Source organism: Salvia hispanica, chromosome 6 (genome assembly GCF_029641045.1).
Source record: "Salvia hispanica isolate PSC_SH4W2 chromosome 6, Shi_PSC_v1, whole genome shotgun sequence".
Classification (NCBI taxonomy): domain Eukaryota; kingdom Viridiplantae; phylum Streptophyta; class Magnoliopsida; order Lamiales; family Lamiaceae; genus Salvia; species Salvia hispanica.
Window position 1 is genome coordinate 47,981,902 of NC_142697.1, and position 20,357 is coordinate 48,002,258.

The following is a 20,357-nucleotide window of genomic DNA, read 5'->3' on the forward strand; positions in this document are numbered from 1 at the left end:
TATTTTTGGAGTTAGTTAAAGGAAACTTCGACATCATATGTGAACTAACTTAAAAGTTTGGTCATCTTCATCTATACCACACTCTACCTTGGTAGTTTTGACAGTACAAAGATACATTTTTGTGCACTCTTTAAAGCAAACTTTATTGAAGAAAAAAAATGTGTGACAACATAATTGACAATGAAGACAAAATGAAAGAAAACAAACTGAATAAAGCCAACCAATCTGTCCAACAATAATTGCAACAAACTTTTCAAGCCTACTTTCACCAGGAGGAAGAAAAGAAAATGCACCAATGTTTAGTGAATTTCATCATATAAATACCAAATGATTGGAAATAGCATAGCAAAAATCTTAAGTCAACATTCACATTATTATCAGTTCATTTGGATCACACACAGATCACAAGAACAGGTGAAGTTGTCAGAGAATTACAATGCCAGAATAGTTTGTGTATCAAGACAAAACGAATACGAAAAGGGATCTTTAGCTTGAAGGGCGTTGAAGATGAAGAGGGAACTTCTTATGCGCGTCTCCAGCCTCATTCAGGAGTGTCGGTGCGGATGGCTGAAAAGCAACGAAAAAGCTCCAGTTAGAATATAGTAGCACATTTTTTTCTGATTACTGATTGAAAAAACTATAAAGCAGCAGCCAAGCAAGATAGCATAACACACATACAACTCCATGCATTAAAGTTTCTAGTATCAAACTAATTGCAAGGAAGATTTGATATACAAAATATAGCTTAAACACCCAAGAAAGATAAACAAATCTCTCGCATTTAGTCATGGAGACCCTAGTCACTTGCACTGTGTCCCCGCTAATCTGCTACAAGCTCTAACGTCTAACATATTGGGTATAGCATAATGAAAATGGACAAAATTCTCTTTAATTGGCCTTACATCTGATCGTTGTATTAATCTAATATATCCAGCAATCCTTACAAAATCACAGTGACCAGCAGATAATTGCACTTTATATCCACTGTAGCTCAATGAATCAGCCAGGGAACAGCCAGGGAACACGATAAATAATCTACATAATTGTTTTAAGCCATGCCCTATCCCATGGCTTCTTTCCCTAACAGGCTTAAAAGGAAATTGACTTGCAGTAATAAGCAAGCAAACACCTAAAGGCCTCACCAGAAACTGAGGAGATCGATTACATTGAACAAGGAACCAATGTTGTTTCTCAACACAAACAGAGCTTAAAAGGGGCTAATGTTCAAGAAAACGGCATTTCTTATAGTTTTAATTGGGGTTAATGGCTCTGGTTTTAATGCGACTCTACGAATTAACAGTAATAGACAAGTAAGGAAAAATCAAGACACGCTAAATGAACAACAAACAGTGCTATCTTAGGAACAGAAATTCGAGAACAATGAAGCTTAAAATCCACCTACAAAACCCGAAGGAGAAATATACGATAGAAAAGCATTTAATTCAACAATTTCATACCATAAAAACAATATCAATGGCGGAGTTGCTTCCTAATCAAACCTTGCACGCATCATTTTGTGAGATACCTATCACATATTATCTAGAACACTTCTCAACAACAGTGCTTTCCACATCCCCAACCAATTATCCCAACATTGTTCAGGTACATTACGGATTCAAACCCACTCCAGCAAAAACATAATCCCCAATCCGAATGTATACTTTCCAATCAAGACAATCCAATCAGAAATCAAAAACCTAAATATCCAAATCCAAACATCACGCATCACACAGCTGTAAATCAATCACAGCCAACCTCAGCCCTAATAAAGCCGCGCAACAGCTGAAACGAATCAATCAACAAAAAAACACAACCAAAGACCTAATTGGCGGAGTCACTTCCTAATCAAACCTTGCACACACCATTTTGTGAGATACCTATCAAATATTATCTAGAACACTTCTCAACAACAGGGCATCACACATCCCCAACCAATTATCCCAACTTTTTTAAGGTACATTACGGATTCAAACCCACTCCAGCAAAAAACAAACTCCAATCCTAATGCATACATTCCAATTAAGGTAATCCAATCAGAAATCAAAAACATAAAATCCAAATCCAAGCATCACAGCTCCAAATGCAACATATACAAAGCATGAATCAATCACAGCCAACCTCAGCCCTAATAAAGCCACACAACAGCTGAAACGAATCAATCAACAAAAAAACACAACCAAAGACCTAATTGATCGAAAAAAATGGAACAGATCACAAAATTCATATGCAATTTTGAAAGTAAACGAAGAAAAATAAAAAATTACTTGGCTTCTCAGGCTTGCCGTCGACCCATTTGGAAACGCTGAAATGGACCTTCTCGCGGGATAGAGCTTCGGATCTGTAAGGCTCCTTCAAACACTGCCTGACGAGACTGGCGCAGAGATTGGAGTAGGTGACGTAGGTCATTCCGGCAGCTCTCCAAAACGGTTGCGCAGCGCTGGACGACATTGCTTCGCTCTCTTTTTCACCTTCTCTCTCAGTAGCTCTCTCTCACCTAAAAGTGCGTGTTCGTGTGTGTGATTTGGTCCCGATCCACTTATATATGCTCGTTTGGGCTTTCCCGCTAATGGGCCGCCTATTTACTCGTTTTGGGTAATTGGACCCATTTCTCTTCTTTTCAAAATTTGAATTTTTTTATAATTTAGGTGAAAAATGAACTCCCGGCAACGCTTTAATGTCGTTGGGACTGGAAAATTATGTCGGTAGGATGCCCTCCGAAGAAACTTACGGTTGGTACTTTTATGGCAACCATTTGAGTGTCATCCATCGGACTGGTAATAGTATCTTTTGAATGTTCTCAAATATATGAAGATGTTACTTTTATAGATCACGGTTTAAAATTTTATTAATTACATTAGAAGATATTATATTTCGCTTCATCGAAGAAACAAAGAAATCATAATTTTATAGCTCACTCGTCTCTAAGTTTTTGTGGAGTCCAACTCACTTGCTCGCTAACCGTACAGATAATAACCAATGACGGATTCAATAAATGGAGGTGAAGTTGGAACAACTGTATATAAATCGATGGCAGATTAAAAGACCGAACTGAATATAATTTTTCGGTACTCATGGATTGATGATAGCCGGCCCACTCCCATATTATTTTTGCATTCAAAGTAATAATTCTACTTTTATACATAATTTCACTCACTTTTAGGGAATTTTTTTGTTTTTTTTAAGAAAACATTGGCAAATTGTCATAGTCTTCAAAAATGTAAAAATCCACCTCATTTCTTCTACCTTACATTATTATAATTTTCGATTACTTCTAATTGGGCCACTGTGCTTTTCATAAATGGGCTCAAAAAGCCCACTAAAAGTAGTATTGTGCACAGAAATTAGCTCAATTTTTAATTTTTATAAAAATTGTTCTCAAATACAATAAGATTTCCTAAAATTAATTTTGTATGTGACATTATTTAAAAAATCAGTATTGAACTTTTAGAATATGGTATGAGGTGGAGTATATAAATCAATCATTTCAAATAAGTGTAATAATTTTAAATTTCAGGTGGACGAAATATGAACTCAATTTTGGATTGATCTAAACCGATAATGGTAGCAATGACAACATTCACCACCTACCACGGCGGAGTGATTGGGCGGCGCTGCCCATTTCAATTCCGCCCCCATGCCTTTCCACTGCAACCTAAGTGGAAGCGGATGGGTACGTCAATGGAGGTGGCAAAATCATGCAGATTAACTGCTCGAACAATTGCCAAAGCGAAGTCAGAATGGAATGCGGAGCTGTATGCAGTCCCCGGAGTTGAAGGGAGTTTTTACTTAAACGAGCTAGACGTAGTGGCGCTTCTTGATCCGCCAAAGGAGCTCATTCCTCTCGACCCTTCTTCATACAATCCCGCTTCTTATCTTTGGTTGGTGCTGTTAATTTTTTTATTTATAGGTTTTGTTTTTATTCATGTCTTTCTGTTTTGGAAAGAAGGAAAAATTGTATCTTGCGTGGAATAGAACTGTTGATTCATGAATTTGTTAAATGGAATTGTTGATTCAGGAAAAAAATTGATGACATACCGGAGGAAAGGAGACAGCACTTGATCTCTCTGTTAAATCCCAGGTTTGAGTTTGTTTTATTGAATTGGAGTTAGTTTTGATCTTGATAATTCATGTGGAAAAATTATGTTTTTCCTGTTTGATTACCAAAATTAGTTCCTATTGTGTTTCCGTGTTTGATTTTGCGGAGTTTGTTTCATCTGTATGTTGATTAAGATGCATTACTCTTTCGACTGTTGCTATGAATTTGTTGTAGACTTATATCAAGAGCTTGGGAGGTGGCTGGAACGCGATACGATGATGCCAAGTTAGCAAAGAGGAGTGCGTCCAGCTTGCTGTCTAATGGAGCCACTGCAGGTTCTCTCGAGCTGTGGAATATCCGAACAAGTGGAGGTGAAATCCCAGAAACTTGTGTGTATTTGGTTTTGGCATTATTGTATGACATCTAAAACTGTGCTCGATGTACAGAACCGCTTCAAGTGGCTTGGATGGGATTGTCCCAGAAGGTTAGGCGTTGGTTTTAGGTTATCTTTCGAGCTATATATGTTGTGGCTTCTGAAAACTCTTGATTTCACTATCACTTTAAGTTTCTATTACTGTTCTGATTTGGCTTGTGCTGAATCTCGAGATCTATAATTCTATATGGTTTTCGTTGTAGGCAATTTTTTGCTGCACGGATGGGAAAGTGTATGGGCGTCTTATTGGTAAGTCTATTTACTAAAGAATATAGATCAGCTACATATGTAGCTTTATGTATCTGAGTTATATTCCACTTTAATAGCATTGGCCTTTGTGAACTCTGTTGCTTTTCTATTCCTTTGTAGAGCTATACCTCTACGTTTTGGAAACGCAAGGAAATATTCCATGTGTTGATGTCTGGCCCGTTGCCTATTAATTTGTGTTTTGGCACTGCAAGGAAATATTTCGTGTATTGATGTCTGGCTCGTTGCTGATTGTTTCGTGTTGTGATACAGGAGAAAACCTGGTATCAGGAATCGTAAAGTCCGTCTGCCCTTTGTACTTCAGCATTAGAGAAACCAACGAAGTGATGTCAACGGAGCAGCCTTGTGATTTAGCATATGAATTCGGAGATGGAATGCTGAATCTTCCAGAATATCCGCAAGAATATCCAAAACCAGGTTTCGTGACTCGTAGATGATAGATTTAATGAAGAACTTACATGCTTAGTCTCTTATGTATTGTGAGTACTGCTGATTGGCCATCAACTTCTCCCTTCCAGCAAAACATCCATGGCCGTTTAACGATCAAGTCGTGATATACATACGCCACGTGGGTCCGGGAGTTATGGTAGGGCAGGCATGGCAAGAAGGTAGATCTTTGCAACAAGTTCCCAAGAAGCTATGCAGTGAGATCTTGATGGTTAAAGCTGTCAGCAGCAAGAACTGATATTCTTGTTAGAAATTGTTGCGAAACATGTTGAAAATCACTAAGATTTATGCTAAGAGTTTAAGTGAAGTAGTTTTTCCAATGCCATTATTTCCTATGAATGTTGGACAAATTATAAAGTAAGCAAGTACTCCGACGTATGGAGTAAGTGCCTATGAATTAAACAATAAACAGACCTTTGCAATTTAAAGGAGTTAGGGCCAAAACGATGGATTGTGTTTGTATCTGACATCTCCTATTCAACTGGTTTGGTTTCTGACAAAATCAAGAAAAACCCTAATAAATGGTTTACCCTAGATTGGACGACAGTATTTACATGTATTGAATGAATATGTTTTATGGTTGGTTTATTAAGATAAATATCATTTTAAATAAGTCATTATATAATAACGAGCTATGGCCATTCATTCAATTAAAATAATTTCACAATTTAATCTTAGATGGATAATTATATTGAGTCATAGAACTGTACGACACCGTTTAATGGTGCGAGTAATATTCTCTCCTACAACCAAAATAATCTCACAACTTAATCCTATATGGATATTCATATGACTCAATATTCAACCCTACAACTAAAATATCTCACAACTTAATCCTATATGGATATTCATATGACAATGAGTCAGTAGAAAATAATACAGTCCTTACAGAAAAATTTATCCATAAACTATAAATTAGGAAACAAATAATTTATGCAATAATTTAGGAGATAATTAAAATATACAAATAATTAAGTATTCATAGGAAAGATTTATTTACAAATCATGTCTAAATTTATCTTACTAGCTATTTCCATACAAACTTTTGAAAATATATCTATATATATGTACGAGTCGCATAACACTCATCACCACTTTCTTGCTTTGTTCTTTTCTTTGTCGTCATTAATACTCATTATAGGTATGTATTAGTTGCCCTAGATTATTATGTATATGTTTTTTTGTGCTTGATTGTAGTTATTATGTGTGTGTCTCCCTCTCTCCTACATGAATTTGAATTAATGCATAATATTACAAGTTGAGTTCAGTTTTCTTTGTTTTTTTTGTTACCTTTTTCATTGTTTTTTATATTGACCGTTAATGGATGCTAGTACATATATTTTCTCAAAATCATGTTTCTTTTAGTGTTGTACATGAATTTGTCAATGATCATACATGTAAAAGGGAATAGATGAAGGTTTAAGAATAGTATCCGACGTATGTTGCTTCGAGCTTATAATTAATGTTTTTTAGATAAATTTACTAAGAATGAACTCCTTTAAATTAATGTCAATGTAACCTTTAATTTTGATTTTAGATTGTTTTTTTATGATTTCAAGAAAGCATTCTAAATCGGAGCTTTTACTTTTAATGCAAAAATGGGGACGTGAAATCATAGTGCTTTTAATACAAATATGAAAAAAGAAAGAAACACATAATTTTGGTGATGTTACTTAACTGATTAACTTTATGTTTGCTTGATCATTTTAAGAGGCTTACTTATTCTTGATTCATCAGTCAAACTTAAGAGTATTTTGGAAGTTGCAAAATGTCAGACGATAAGTTACAAACGGTAAGTTTTACTATATGATGGATTGGGTGGTTATCTCATTTATAATTATAATTATATCTTTTTTGGGTCTTCTCTAAACTTCTTGTATGTATCAGGTTCACCACCTTATCAAAACGTGCATTCAACTTTACATGAACAAGGAGGAAACGATTGATTATTTGTCAAAAAAAGCAAAAGTTGAACCTGAAATCGTTAACATTGGTAAGTTTAATCAAACTATTTTGCTTTCTTCCAACTACCTTACTCACTATATTTCTCCATATGTTCAAATTTATCTATTTCATTAATTAATTTGCTATCTTCCAGTATGGGAAAGACTCGAGAAGGAAAACCCTGAATTTTTTAAGGACTATCATCTGAGTGTGGCTCTAAAGGCCCAGATAGAAAGATTTAATGAGTTGCTCGAGAAACAGGTTGAACTGATGCGTACGACAGGATTGGGAGAAGCGTTTGTTTCTGATACGGTACCACAACCGCCGCAACCCAAGCCGATGGAGTCGCGTGCTGCACCAGAAAAGGCACGCAGGGAAGAACCTCAGCAAGCGTCCATAGCAACTTCGAAGCCGAAGAGGAATGTGCGTCCACCGGAGAAGCTCGGCGACTTCGTCGCCAAGTAGGATTCGATATAAAGTTACCTTACGCCTTTATTCCCTTTTATTTCCTTTTTGAATATTAGTATTTTATTAGTATTTATTTTGATTAAGGGTCTGGCGTAGTTATAAGTTCCATTTCAGGTTTTCTTTGTTGATTAGGGCTTTTGTTCGTAAACTCATTATGTATAAAATATTATTTGTCCAACTTGTCGTTGATAAATTTACAAACCCTAGATTTTGTGGTCTTTCGCGCACAGCCAAATCTTGCCTCCGCCGATCCTACTATAGGACGCCGGAGAGGACAGCGATCGCCGAAGGTAGTCGACTTTCTTAGTTAAGGGAAAACCCTTAACAGTTTCACCTTTCACTAATGGTGATCCCATGTTGGGCCAGGAAACGAGCTCATTTGAGAGCAACGCTGATTTCGCCTTTGAATGAACTAGCAAATTGATATGAGCACGAAGACTTTTAGAAGCAAAATTATTTTTATCTTGCCTCGTCTGCACAAACCTACACTTATTTCTTCATCCTTATTGCTTTTGTTGTTGTAGAGCGAGATCCTTATTTAGATACTGCAAGTTTCTTTAAATACATTTAAGCGCTAAGGCCATGTTGGTTGGCAGGAAAGTAAAGTTGGCAAGGAAAATAATTCCTGGGAAAATATCCCGGGAATATGATTCCTAGTAACTTTAGTGTTTGGAAAATATCAAGATTTTAAATTTATATTTAATTTAAACACCAAACTAAAAATATAGTTATTATTATTTTATTTATAAAAAGAATAATATTATAAAATTTTTATTAAATTATTAATTACAAATAATAATAATTATATTAATATATTTATTATTACGATGGATAGTTTAAATATGGATTATCCATCATAATATATAATAATATAATTATAATTATAGTTACATGAAGTATTACAGTACTCATTTATTATAACAATAAATATAATAATTATTATATTATAATTGAATAAATTTTATAAATTAAAATTGCACTATGACTTTATTGATTAATTGTTAATTTATAAAATAAAATATTTATTATTTATTATAAGATTTATATTATTTAATTATATTTTAATTATTTAATAAATTATTATTATTATTATGAATTATTATAAAATAAGTTATAATTATGATAATTTCAATTATACTCCCTCCGTTCCATAGTAATAGGGGAGTTTTTCTATTTCCGTCAGTTCTATAGTAATAGAGTCATTTCCCTTTTTAGTAAAAGTCAATACATTTTTCCACACTTACTTTACTCTCTCTTACTTTTTTCTCTCTACATCTCTCTACCTTTTTCATTTTCCACTTTATTCTCTCTTTACATAACTCACCTAGTACAATTTTTCTTAATCTCCGTGTCGAAAAAGTTTTGCCTCCATTACTATGGAACAGAGGGAGTAGTTTTTTTTAGGGGTAATTGCTTTTAAAGTCACCAACTTTCCATGAATTCTGGTTTTTCCCACAAACTTTAAAAAGTTCGTGTAATGTCACGAACTTTATTGTCGGTTGTCATTTTCCCATGTCAAGTTTTCCCGTCTGATTCTAACTGTTCGTTACCTATTATGACAATATCCAAATTCTTTTTTCTTACTATCGTTATCTTCTTCTTTGAAATAGCTTCGTGTGGGTACCTTGTACGCCTCAATCAGAACTCGGATGAAGAAGTTATGGCTATTTGATGAAGGTTGCGACCTTTGTGCGACCTTGTACCATCATAATGTCCATAACTTCTTCATCCGAGTTCCGATTGAGGCGTACAAGGTACGCACGCGAAGCTATTTCAAAGAAGAAGATAACGATAGTAAGAAAAAAGAATTTGGACATTGTGTTAATAGGAAACGAACAAATTGAATCAGATCGGAAAACCTGACATGGGAAAATAGCAACCGACAATAAAGTTCGTGACATTACACGAACTTTTTAAAGTTCGTGGGAAAAACTGGAATTCATGGAAAGTTGGTGACTTTAAAAGCAGTTACCCCGTTTTTTTATTATAGTGAAATTAAGTATGATTTATAATTTTAAATTATTTTAAAAACATTGTAATTATTATTATTACTATTATTATGTTATTATTATTATTATCAATATTATTAATAAAACTATACTATATTGCTTAAATATGTAAGAATCCTAAAACTAGAAAAAGAATACCTAAGAAAAGTTAGGATTCAGAATCCTGGAAAGTTATATTAACTTTCCTTGTTCTCGGATTCTGATTACTTTCCCAGTTTGATTAAAAACCGAAACAAACACGGGAATTTAAAATTTAAGAAATCAGATTACTTTCCCAGACAGAATCCTGGCAATGACACAGGCAGGCTCGAGAGCTCCTCTGTATCACCATTTTCGGGCACCACGTTTGAGAGCAACGATGATTTCGCCTTTGAATGAACTAGCAAATTGATATGAGCACGAAGACTTTTAGATGCAAAATTATTCTTATCTTGCCTAGTCTGCACAAACCTACACTTATTTGTTCATCCTTATTGTGTTTGTTGTTGCATAGCGAGATCCTTATTTAGATATTGCAAGTTTCTTTAATACATTTAAGCGCTAAGAGTTTATTCTATTCATCTCTCAATTTTCTTGAATATAACATTTGGCATGAAATTAGGAAAAAAAAAATATTCAACCATAGGAATGAGAATTCTTGAATATTAGTATTAGAATCCGATCCTTCTACTGAATCGGGCTCCAAAAGACCAGCCTTGCATTCGGAACGACAACATTGCTGATTCAGCATACACTAACATGTTTTTTAAAAGTAAACAAACTATACAACGAACGTACAAAGCTATTGCAAACATATGAAGCTCACCACCGGATAAATCTTCCACATTACGGTCCATAATCTGAATCAACTCGAGTTCAACAGCAAGTTCCTGTTTCATACCTCTCTGATCTCTCCGAGAAAGGATTTCCCCAACGTTGCCTTGAACGTGTTGAGGGATGCGATCGACTAACCGGGACTTGAAGATTGCCTGAGAATCAATGCATCACAAAGAGATGTGACAGATTAATCTAGAGATGTGACAAAAATAGTTGAGCTACTAATACATTTGCATTTAATTATTAGTATCACCTGCTAAGGCAAAAAAAAAATAAAAAATTCTATGACAATAAAAGAAGATAAAAAACTTACTACTAATATTTAACATAAGCCAAGATCTCTATACCAAATCTTTTAACACAACACAAATTAAAGAATTTAGAGATATCAAACTTGAATATGATATTGAACTCAACTTCACTTACTCAAGACAAAACTATAATTGCAAGAATGAGTGAGAATTAAGAAGCCAAAACTATAAAAGTATCATGAAATAACACCTTCAAATTATCTTCAACAACATGGGTGAAGTAATTGTGCAGCTCAGTTCCTTTAAATGACCCAAAATTTCTTGCCAATCAGGAGGATTCTGCCAAATAATATAGAGAAAATGTGACATGTTGAACTCACTTCAAAGGAAAATTGAAAATGAAGGATGGGTGAATAGGTAAATTAAGGAAGTTACATTAATAAATCTTCCCAAGATGGGTCCCACCAATCCAGACAAGAGTTTAAGTGAAGTAGTTTTTCCAATGCCATTATTTCCCACGAGGCCAAGAACATGGCCAGCTCTTGATATAGGTAAACTGTGAAAATGTTGGACAAGTTATAAAGCAAACCAAGTACTTCATCGGTCCCATATAATTTGGAACACTTTGACCCGGCACGGGTTTTTAGAAATCTAATAGAGAGTGAGTTGAAAAAGTTGGTGGGATGTGGGTCCTACTTTTAAAGTATTAGTTTTATTTTATAATAAAATGTTAGTATGAATGAGTTAGTAGAATATGGGGTCCACTACCACAAGAATGGTAAAAGTGAAGTGAGACAAATTATGTGGGACGGACCGAAATGGAATACTGAAACGATTTATCTGGGACAGAGGGAGCAATTGCTTATGAAACAAGAAACAAACCTTTGCAATTTAAAGGAGTTAGGGCCAAAACGATGGATTGTGTTTGTATGTGACATCTCTCTCTGTTCAACTGATTTGGTTTCTGACGAGATTTAAAATTGTAATCAAAATCAAGAACCCTAATAAATGGTTTATCCTAGATTGGCCGACAGTAATTACATGTATTGAATGAATATGTTTTATGTTTGGTTTATTAAGATGAATATCATTTTAAATTATTTTAAATGAGTAATTATGTTTGGGTCATTTCTTCAATTCAAATTGTTTCACAACGTAATTAATCTTGGATAAATAATTAATGAGGTCATAGAGCATTGTACGACATCGTTTAATGTTCACTTAATGACATGATAACGAGTAATAGTCATCCCTCCAATCAAATAATCTCACAATTTAATCCTATATGGATATTCACATGACAATGAGTCATAACGGTTGAAAACAATACAGTCCTTGCATAAAAATTTATCCATAAACGATAAGAATAAAATCTTGTCTAATTATTTAATTGGGAATCAAATTGAAGTTAAATATAGATGAGATTTTAATTATCTATCGGACGACTCTTTCCATATATAAGTGTTAACTAATTTCAAATATTTTCTTAATATATTAAATATGTACTTTATGCAATGATTTAGGAAACAAATAATTTATGCAATAATTTAAGAAATAATTAAAATATACAAATAATTAAGTATTCATAGGAAAGATTAATTTGCAAATCATGTCTAAATATATCTTACTAGCTATTTCCATACAAACTTTTGAAAATAAATCTATATATATGTACCAGTCGCATAACACTCATCACCACTTTCTTGCTTTGTTCTTTTCTTTGTAGTCATTAATACTCATTATCGGTATGCATTAGTTGCCCTAGATTATGTTTTTTGTGCTTGATTGTAGTTATTATGTGTGTGTCTCTTTCTCTCCTGCATGAATTTGAATTAATGCATCATATTACAAGTTGAGTATTAGTTTTCTTTGCTTTTTTAATTTTTTAATTTTTTTTGTTACCTTTTCCTTCTTTTTTTTGTATTAACCGTTAATGGATGCTAGTACATATATTTTCTCAAAATCATGTTTCTTTTAGTGTTGTACATAAATTTGTCAATGATCATACATGTAAAAGGGAATAGATAAAGGTTTAAGAATGTTACTTCGAGCTTATAATTAATGTTTTTTAGATAAATTTACTACTAATGAACTCCTTTAAATTAATGTCAATGTAACCTTTAATTTTGATTTTAGATTGTTTTTTTATGATTTCAAGAAAGCATTCTAAATCGGAGCTTTTACTTTTAATGCAAAAATGGGGACGTGAAATCATAGTGCTTTTAATACAAATATGAAAAAAGAAAGAAACACATAATTTTGGTGATGTTATTAACTGATTAATTTTATGTTTGCTTGATCATTTTAAGAGGCTTACTTATTCTTGATTAATCAGTCAAACAAAGTATTTTGGAAGTTGCAAAATGTCAGATGTTACAAGAGAAGCCCTTCTAATGAAGATACAAACGGTAAGTTTTACTATATGATGGATTGGGTGGTTATCTCATTTATAATTATAATTATATACCTTTTTTGGGTCTTCTCTAAACTTCTTATATGTATCAGGTTCACCACCTTATCGAAATGTGCATTCAACTTTACATGAGTGAGGAGGAAACGATCGATTATTTGTCAAAAAAAGCAAATATTGAACCCGAAATCATTAAAATTGGTAACTTTAATCAAACTAATTTGCTTTCTTCCAACTACCTTACACACTATATTTCTCCATATTTTCAAATTTATCTAATTCATTAATTAATTTGCTTTCTTCCAGTATGGGAAAGACTCGAGAAGGAAAACCCCAGATTTTTTAAGGCCTATCATCTGAGGCTGGTTCTAAAGGCCCAGATAGAAAGATTTAATGAGTTGCTTAAGAAACAGGTTGAGCTGATGCGTATGACAGGGAGATTAGGACCTTCGTCGTCAAATGGATCTCAGATGCATTCAAGTGAGTTTCCTCGGTTTAGCCACTATATGCCACATTGAGCACTCCCTCCGTCCCACTTTATGACACGTTTTCCTTTTTAGTTTGTCTCAATTAAGATAACACATTTCCTTTTTTGATAACTTTCTCTCTCCAATTAATACACCTAACCATTTTTTCTCACTCCTATTTAAATATTCATCTTTCTTTCTCCGGCTAAGAAATGTGTCATCTTAGCCGGGACGGAGGGAGTAGCTTTTTATGCATGCATTTGTTTCTTTGATTAAATCAACAAATGTTATTGGTTGGATTGGTAATCGAATTTTGCTCTCAAACTTGGGCAGTTCACAACAACAATGGATTGGGAGAAGCGTTTGTTTCTGATACGGTACCACAACTGCCGCAACCCAAGCCGACAGAGTCGCGCGCTGCACGACAAAAGGCACGCAGGGAAGAACCTCAACAAGCATCCATAGCAACTTCGAAGCCAAAGAGGAATGTGCGTCCACCGAAGAAGTTCGGTGACTTCGTCGCCAAGTAGGATTAGATATAAAGTTACCTTATGCCTATATTCCCTTTTATTTCCTTTTTGAATATTAGTATTTTATTATTTATTTTTAGTAAGGGTCTGGCGTAGTTATAAGCTCCATTTCATGTTTTCTTTATTAGGTTTTCTTTGTTGATTAGGGCTTTTGTTCGTAAACTCATTATGAATGAAAATATTATTTGCCCAACTTCTCGTTGATAAATTTACAAACCCTATATCTTGTGTTGGCCGACGCAAAGGGCTTCCACGCACAGCCAAATCTTGCCTCCGCCGATCCTACTATTGAATGAACTAGCAAATTGATATGAGCACGAAAACTTTTAGATGCAAAATTATTCTTATCTTGCCTCGTCTACACAAACCTACACTTATTTCATCATCCTTATTGCGTTTGTCGTTGTTGTAGAAATTAAAGAGATCCTTATTTAGATATTGCAAGTTTCTTTAAATACATTTAAGCGCTAATTCATCTCTCAATTTTCTTGAATATAAAATTTGGCGCGAAATTAGGAAAAAAAATATTCAACCATAGGAATGAGAATTCTTGAATATTAGTATTATTTTCCTTAGATAAAATATTACCTCATATTATGAAATCAGGCTAGATATCTTGCCAAACTTATATACACATGCAACCCTACCTCTAAACGAAAAATATATTTCTATATGAACTAATTTTGATCTTATATTTATATTAATATAATAGATCGTTGTAATTAGTTCATAATCATTATAATATATACATTGAACTATTAGTAATATTTTTAAAAATCAAGTAAACACGCTGAATTTTCAGGGCATACTCCTTCCACACAAATAATAAAAATATTGTTATTGGGTATGAAAGTGAATTAAATAGTCTCAACAAGTTAAAAATATTCAATCATAAAAGGCCTTTTAATAGACCCTTTGGGCCGTTTTTAAGTTTTGGACCACATAAGCCCAAGATAAATTTATATTAATTAACAAGCATAAGGTATAAGTTGTCATAGTAGTTATTAAATTATGTAAATGCTAATTTTCTAATTCTTTAATCTGTTATTATAGTTGAGTACCTACTAACATTGAAGATTAGGTTGATTAGGTGGTTGATGATAACGTGAAAAGGTGAATTAGTTGACCAGCCACCCAAATTTGCGCTGAAATCCAAGTATTTATATCAAAATACTACTTTCTTTATCCCATAGTAATCTCTTCAATAGTAATGAAGGCGTTTCTTTTCGGTATAGAGATTAAGAAAATTTTATTAGGTAAGTTAAGTAAAAGAAGAGTAAAGTAGAAAAAGATAGAGAGATGAAAGAGAATAAAAGAAGTATGGAAAAATGTGTTGACTTTTACTAAAAATGAAAATGACTCTACTACTGGAACGTACCAAAATGACAAAATGTCTTTATTTATCCCTCCGTGCCGGCTAAGATGACACATTGCTTAGCGGGCACGAGATTTTAAGAGATATTGGTTAAAGTGTTTAATTGAAGAGAGAGAGAATGTGGGTGTAAGTATTAAAGTAGAGAGATAAAAAAAGATGGATATTTTTATATGAGTGAGAAAAAGTGGTTGAGTGTATTAATCGGAGAGAAAAAATTACTAAAAAAGGAAATGTGTCGTTTTAGTTGGAACAAACTAAAAAGGAAAACGTGTCATCTTAAGCGGGACAGAGGGAATACAATGGAACGGTGGGAGTAATAAACAGATTATTCTTTCAATATCAAATTGAAAATATTGTGTGAATTTTCAAAAAAATTTCAATCAAAACTCTTTTAATGAACATTATATTTATATTCCGATTTATTTTTTATATTTTTTAAAAAGGAAACAAAAAAAGAGATACTAATGCTGAGATTATGGAGACCAATCTTTTTCGGAGAACTGTCGGTGGTCTTTTTCAGTGGAAAAAAATACACACACCGGAGGTGCACTGCGCGTATAAATCTATAAATACAGTGATTATTCAAATAAATACTACCTCCGTCCCGAATAATTCGTCCCAGTATTCCATTTCGGTCCGTCCTACATAATTTGTCCCACTTCACTTTTACCATTTTTAGTACTGAACCTCATATTCCACTGACTTATTCATACTCACGTTTTATTATAAAACTAATATTCCGACCAACTTTTTCAACTCACTTTCTATTTCATTTCTTAAAAAATTCGTGCCCAGTCAAAGTGGGTCGAATTATCCGGGACGGAGGGAGTAATGTTTTATAGCATTGATATAATTGTAGTTTTAAACATAAACAGAGGCAGAAGAAGACGATTAAACCATCGATAAGCGCCAAAAAGGATAAAGACACGCTGCTGCAGCTCAGCTCTCTTTCTGTTTCATAGCTATTGGGGGAGAGAGAGAAGCTGAGATCTGAAAGCAATGGGCGTGGATCCGAGGCAGGTGCTGGCGGGGGTGCTGACGGTGACTATGTTTGTAATGCTCGGCGACATGATCAAGCGCGACCATTTCGACGCGGTTCAGGTGTGATTTTGACTGCCAATTGTGATCGTAGCTGAGTGTTGCAGTGTATTTTGATTGTCAATTGTGATCGTAGTTGAGCTGCTGTTTGATTTGATTGCTTGATTTATCGTTGCAATGGCGTGAGCTAGCTAGTTAGGTGATTTGTGTGTGGATTGGATTTGAGGTGTTTTGATGATTAGAGATTTGTGATTTGGAATGGTTTGCAGATTTCTGTGGTGAATTGAGTGGTTTGGTGTGGATGTGTTTTGTATGTTGATTTGATCTGATGTGAATTGATTTGTGATGTGCATTTGGAGTGATTGATGAATCTGTAGATTTTTCGATTTTGTCTCGATTTAGGGAGATACAGATCATCATTGACTTTGATTTTGCTATGTGGTGGTGCACTTGAGAAGGAAGTACTATCAAACAGAGGAGTTGGAAATTGGAATTGTGGAAATGATGCTTTTGCTTTTGTAGATATTGTTTTGGATTTTGATGAAAATGTATGTACTTTTGCTGATATTCCTCTTGGCACAGCCAGCTGTTCATGATACGAGCAAGGCCGTGGAGCATACGATTGCTAGTGTTGCAAAAGGAGTGGATGGGCCTTGGAAGGAGGATGGTGTGACGTTGAAGCCGTGTTGGAAGAAGGAGGTTTTTGGTAAGCTCATTAGATTTCTGAAAGATTTGGAACTTTTTGTGAATGTGGCTTACTTGATGTTTTGGTAACAGAGGAGGCCGATGAATCACTAGGGTATGTCACCTTCTCGCTCACTAACGGCCCAGAATACCATGTTTCTCAGGTAGCTTCGTATACTTAGCCGTAGACATTGTTGTAGTCTTTATATTGTTTCTTGATTGGGATGGGGCTAATCCAAGTTGATATTAATCAAATTCCAAAAAAAATTTGAACTTTCCCACCCACTCAATAAATGCATCAGTTAACCTTTACAATAAGCTTCTTGGCACTCATGTTGAGGAGTCAGCTTCTATATTTGAAAAGAAATACCATTATCCTAGATATAGATTTATCAGGATCAATTTGCATATTAGCATCCGTATTAAATGCTTCATGATTTGCAAATTTGGGGGATTCTGCAGCTTCTCTATCAAAAATGCTTCATTTCTTCTTTTCAATTGCTTGCTCATTTCTGGTTATCATCTTCATCAGATTGCTGATGCTGTAGTTGTTGCAAGACAACTACGAGCGACACTTGTGATCCCGGATATTAGAGGAAGTGAACCCGGTGATAGAAGGTAAGATGATGAAGCACAAATAGTTTCATTGTAAACTGTTGCATGCTTGGAAGATGTCAAAAAGTAATACTAGCTGGAATCTGAATATTGACTTAGTACAGTGTTCGTATCTTTCAGGAACTTCGATGATGTCTATGATGTTGATAAATTCGTTACAAGCCTTGATGGAGTGGTCAAAGTCGTCAAATCTCAGCCTAAGATATCAGCTCGTAATCTTGCAGTAGTGAAGGTCCCTAATCGTGTTACTGAAGAATACATCGCTGACAATATAGAAACAGTTTTCAAAACCAAGGGAAACGTAAGGCTCGTAACCTACTTCCCATCAGTTAACATGAAAAAAGATAAAGAGAGGACCGACACAAACTCTGTTGCGTGTTTAGCCATGTTTGGGACGCTGGAGCCTCAGACAGAAGTTCGTGAAGTTGTTGACTCCATGATCGACCGCCTCAAGACCCTCAGTAAGAAGTCAAACGGACAGTTCGTGGCGATTGACTTGAGGGTCGATATACTTGAGAAAAAGGGTTGTCACAAGAATGGTGGCTCTGGATCCAAAAGTTGCTACAGTCCACAAGATATAGCTTTCTTTTTGAGGAAGCTGGGCTTTGAGAAGGATACCACGGTGTATGTGACCCAAACGAAATGGCATAGCAGCCTCGATGCTCTGAAGGACTTCTTCCCAAAAACTTATACAAAGGTATGAATTTCATCTGAAAGAAGCTCATTTGATTCTTGATCTAGATACACATTTTGATAGTACATTACTTTTCTTTTTCTTTAAACTGATGTAGGAGTCCATAATGCCCATGGAGAACAAAGAAAAGTTCCTGAACTCGGACACTACTGAATTCGAGAAGGTGATAGATTACTACATTTGCTCGGAGAGTGATGTTTTTGTTCCGGCGATATCCGGGCTCTTTTATGCCAATGTTGCCGGAAAGAGAATAGCTTCTGGCAAGACGCAGATACTTGTGCCTGCGGATATTTCTACCCCAACTGCAGCTCCGGAAGAATTCGTATCATCGTACGTGACAAAAAAGAACCACTTTGCATACTCATGTTTTTGCTAGGATCAAGCTATGGGCAATTTTCCAAGATACCAAGTTGGGGAAAAGGTTTGTTTTGCAAAATGTATTTCACTTGAAACTTCTCTCGTTTTGCGGTTTTTGGTAGGTTGTAGAGGCGTTTTGTTGTGATGTAGTAATAGTTAAAAGAGACACTTGATTTATTCATACATTGCATAATTAAATGTAACTAATGTCACATCCATGGTTGATATATTCATTTAAATAAGTGTGATTGATACTTACTTTCGTATTGAGTGATCCAATTGCTATTTTCATACAATGGGTAGCGAAACGGGTAGCGGATAACGGTTAATTTCCATCCCGACTCGATACCCACCGGATATCAGCTACCCGCTACAGTGATGGGATGAAATATACAAATATATACCATCTATATATATGGAATATATATTTGCAGTGAAATAGAATATTAATAAATGGAGATTCACTTAGAAAGCATGGCACACTAATACACTTAATTGAAACTACAAACATGTTGGTGTCGATTTTGTACTTAATAATACGAGTGTCACACCCGTGCGATGCACGATTGAACTGTTTTTGTTATTTGCACTAAATCAAAGCTGTAAATTCACATAAGAAACAATAACATTATATAGCAAATAATAAAAATCCCAAATGTATTCAATAACAATAATTTAGTATACCAATATAAACTCAAATAATCAAATAAGTTATAAATATAAAAATTGCACTCAAAACACCCGTCAATTATACTTTTCAATCTCTACTAAAAAGAATCAATCACAAATAAGTATCAAAAAATCTAGAAATATATATTAAAATATACATAAAATTCAAAAGCATCATGACCAACAAAAAGATCAAATGTCACATATTTTTTGTCCAAAATAAATTATGAGACTCTCCTAAAATATTTTACCTTCTCAACCTTGTGGGGGACTAATTAAGTATAAAAGTGGCCATAAATTAATCCAGAATCATTTTCATTGAACTAGGATTTCTCTGATTTCTTCTTCTTTCAGTCAGTTTCTCTATACGTTTTGCATCATTATTATAGTAACAAGTTTTAATAATGTAATCAAATTTTAATCATTAAGATTTGGTGCCAACTGCAAACTTTTAGACCATCCCTATCTACCCTTTTCATCATTCTATAATCGAACAACCTCAATTGTCACCTATAACTCTTAATACATTACAACAAATCACAACTACATATCAGATGATACGGTACATCTACAATTTAGTTTGCCCAATACAGATATACGATATACTAACAAACTCTCCATAGGGCTCCAACACAACGGGAAGTCATTAATGTCGTATGAATCCGATCACTTTGACGAGATACGTGCTTGTTGAGTATAGAGCTAGCTTAGTTTTACCTTGAGAATTAGTCCGAAATTTATTTTCATTTTCTTTAAGGATTTCTTGGACTAATTTAGTATTCAATCAACTTCAATTAGTAATTTTTTTCTTTTCTTATTTCTTTTGTACGTGTACAACAATAATTCA

The 20,357-nt window shown here is 34.3% G+C and overlaps 4 protein-coding genes across 4 annotated transcripts; 3 read left to right on the top strand and 1 right to left on the bottom strand.

The window, feature by feature from the left end:
- Positions 1-298: 298 nt before the first annotated feature.
- LOC125207764 (ATP synthase subunit epsilon, mitochondrial-like) lies at positions 299-2,514 on the bottom strand. The gene is made up of 2 exons (XM_048107240.2): positions 2,265-2,514; positions 299-567 (listed from the first exon to the last, which is right to left on the bottom strand). Exons 1-2 carry the CDS (start codon positions 2,446-2,448, stop codon positions 542-544), a joined length of 210 nt encoding a protein of 69 aa, XP_047963197.2. The 5' UTR covers positions 2,449-2,514; the 3' UTR covers positions 299-541.
- Positions 2,515-3,409: 895 nt separating this feature from the next.
- On the top strand, positions 3,410-5,508 carry LOC125207965 (WD repeat protein). Its single transcript, XM_089060682.1, has 7 exons — positions 3,410-3,878; positions 4,016-4,078; positions 4,271-4,407; positions 4,483-4,520; positions 4,673-4,718; positions 4,989-5,153; positions 5,255-5,508. Exons 1-7 carry the CDS (start codon positions 3,559-3,561, stop codon positions 5,419-5,421), a joined length of 936 nt encoding a protein of 311 aa, XP_088916808.1. The 5' UTR covers positions 3,410-3,558; the 3' UTR covers positions 5,422-5,508.
- A 7,526-nt stretch (positions 5,509-13,034) lies between these two features.
- On the top strand, positions 13,035-14,078 carry LOC125207041 (uncharacterized). Its single transcript, XM_089061687.1, has 4 exons — positions 13,035-13,079; positions 13,177-13,282; positions 13,388-13,561; positions 13,882-14,078. The coding sequence occupies exons 1-4, from the start codon at positions 13,035-13,037 to the stop codon at positions 14,076-14,078; spliced, it is 522 nt and encodes a 173-aa protein (XP_088917813.1).
- Positions 14,079-16,326: 2,248 nt separating this feature from the next.
- On the top strand, positions 16,327-19,099 carry LOC125204055 (protein MANNAN SYNTHESIS-RELATED 2-like). The gene is made up of 6 exons (XM_048102594.2): positions 16,327-16,554; positions 17,074-17,197; positions 17,269-17,339; positions 17,708-17,793; positions 17,911-18,487; positions 18,582-19,099. The coding sequence occupies exons 1-6, from the start codon at positions 16,453-16,455 to the stop codon at positions 18,858-18,860; spliced, it is 1,239 nt and encodes a 412-aa protein (XP_047958551.2). The 5' UTR covers positions 16,327-16,452; the 3' UTR covers positions 18,861-19,099.
- Positions 19,100-20,357: the final 1,258 nt, after the last annotated feature.

Coding starts and splice junctions, on each gene's coding strand:
- LOC125207764 (XM_048107240.2), bottom strand. CDS start 2,448: ATGTCGTCCAGCGCTGCGCAACCGTTTTGGAGAGCTGCCGGAATGACC. Junction 568..2,264: donor CGGCAAGCCTGAGAAGCCAA/GTAATTTTTTAT, acceptor GTTGCTTTTCAG/CCATCCGCACCGACACTCCT.
- LOC125207965 (XM_089060682.1), top strand. CDS start 3,559: ATGGTAGCAATGACAACATTCACCACCTACCACGGCGGAGTGATTGGG. Junction 4,079..4,270: donor ATCTCTCTGTTAAATCCCAG/GTTTGAGTTTGT, acceptor AATTTGTTGTAG/ACTTATATCAAGAGCTTGGG. Junction 4,408..4,482: donor GAATATCCGAACAAGTGGAG/GTGAAATCCCAG, acceptor CTCGATGTACAG/AACCGCTTCAAGTGGCTTGG.
- LOC125207041 (XM_089061687.1), top strand. CDS start 13,035: ATGTCAGATGTTACAAGAGAAGCCCTTCTAATGAAGATACAAACG. Junction 13,080..13,176: donor TTCTAATGAAGATACAAACG/GTAAGTTTTACT, acceptor TATATGTATCAG/GTTCACCACCTTATCGAAAT. Junction 13,562..13,881: donor TGGATCTCAGATGCATTCAA/GTGAGTTTCCTC, acceptor AAACTTGGGCAG/TTCACAACAACAATGGATTG.
- LOC125204055 (XM_048102594.2), top strand. CDS start 16,453: ATGGGCGTGGATCCGAGGCAGGTGCTGGCGGGGGTGCTGACGGTGACT. Junction 17,340..17,707: donor CAGAATACCATGTTTCTCAG/GTAGCTTCGTAT, acceptor CATCTTCATCAG/ATTGCTGATGCTGTAGTTGT. Junction 18,488..18,581: donor TCCCAAAAACTTATACAAAG/GTATGAATTTCA, acceptor AAACTGATGTAG/GAGTCCATAATGCCCATGGA.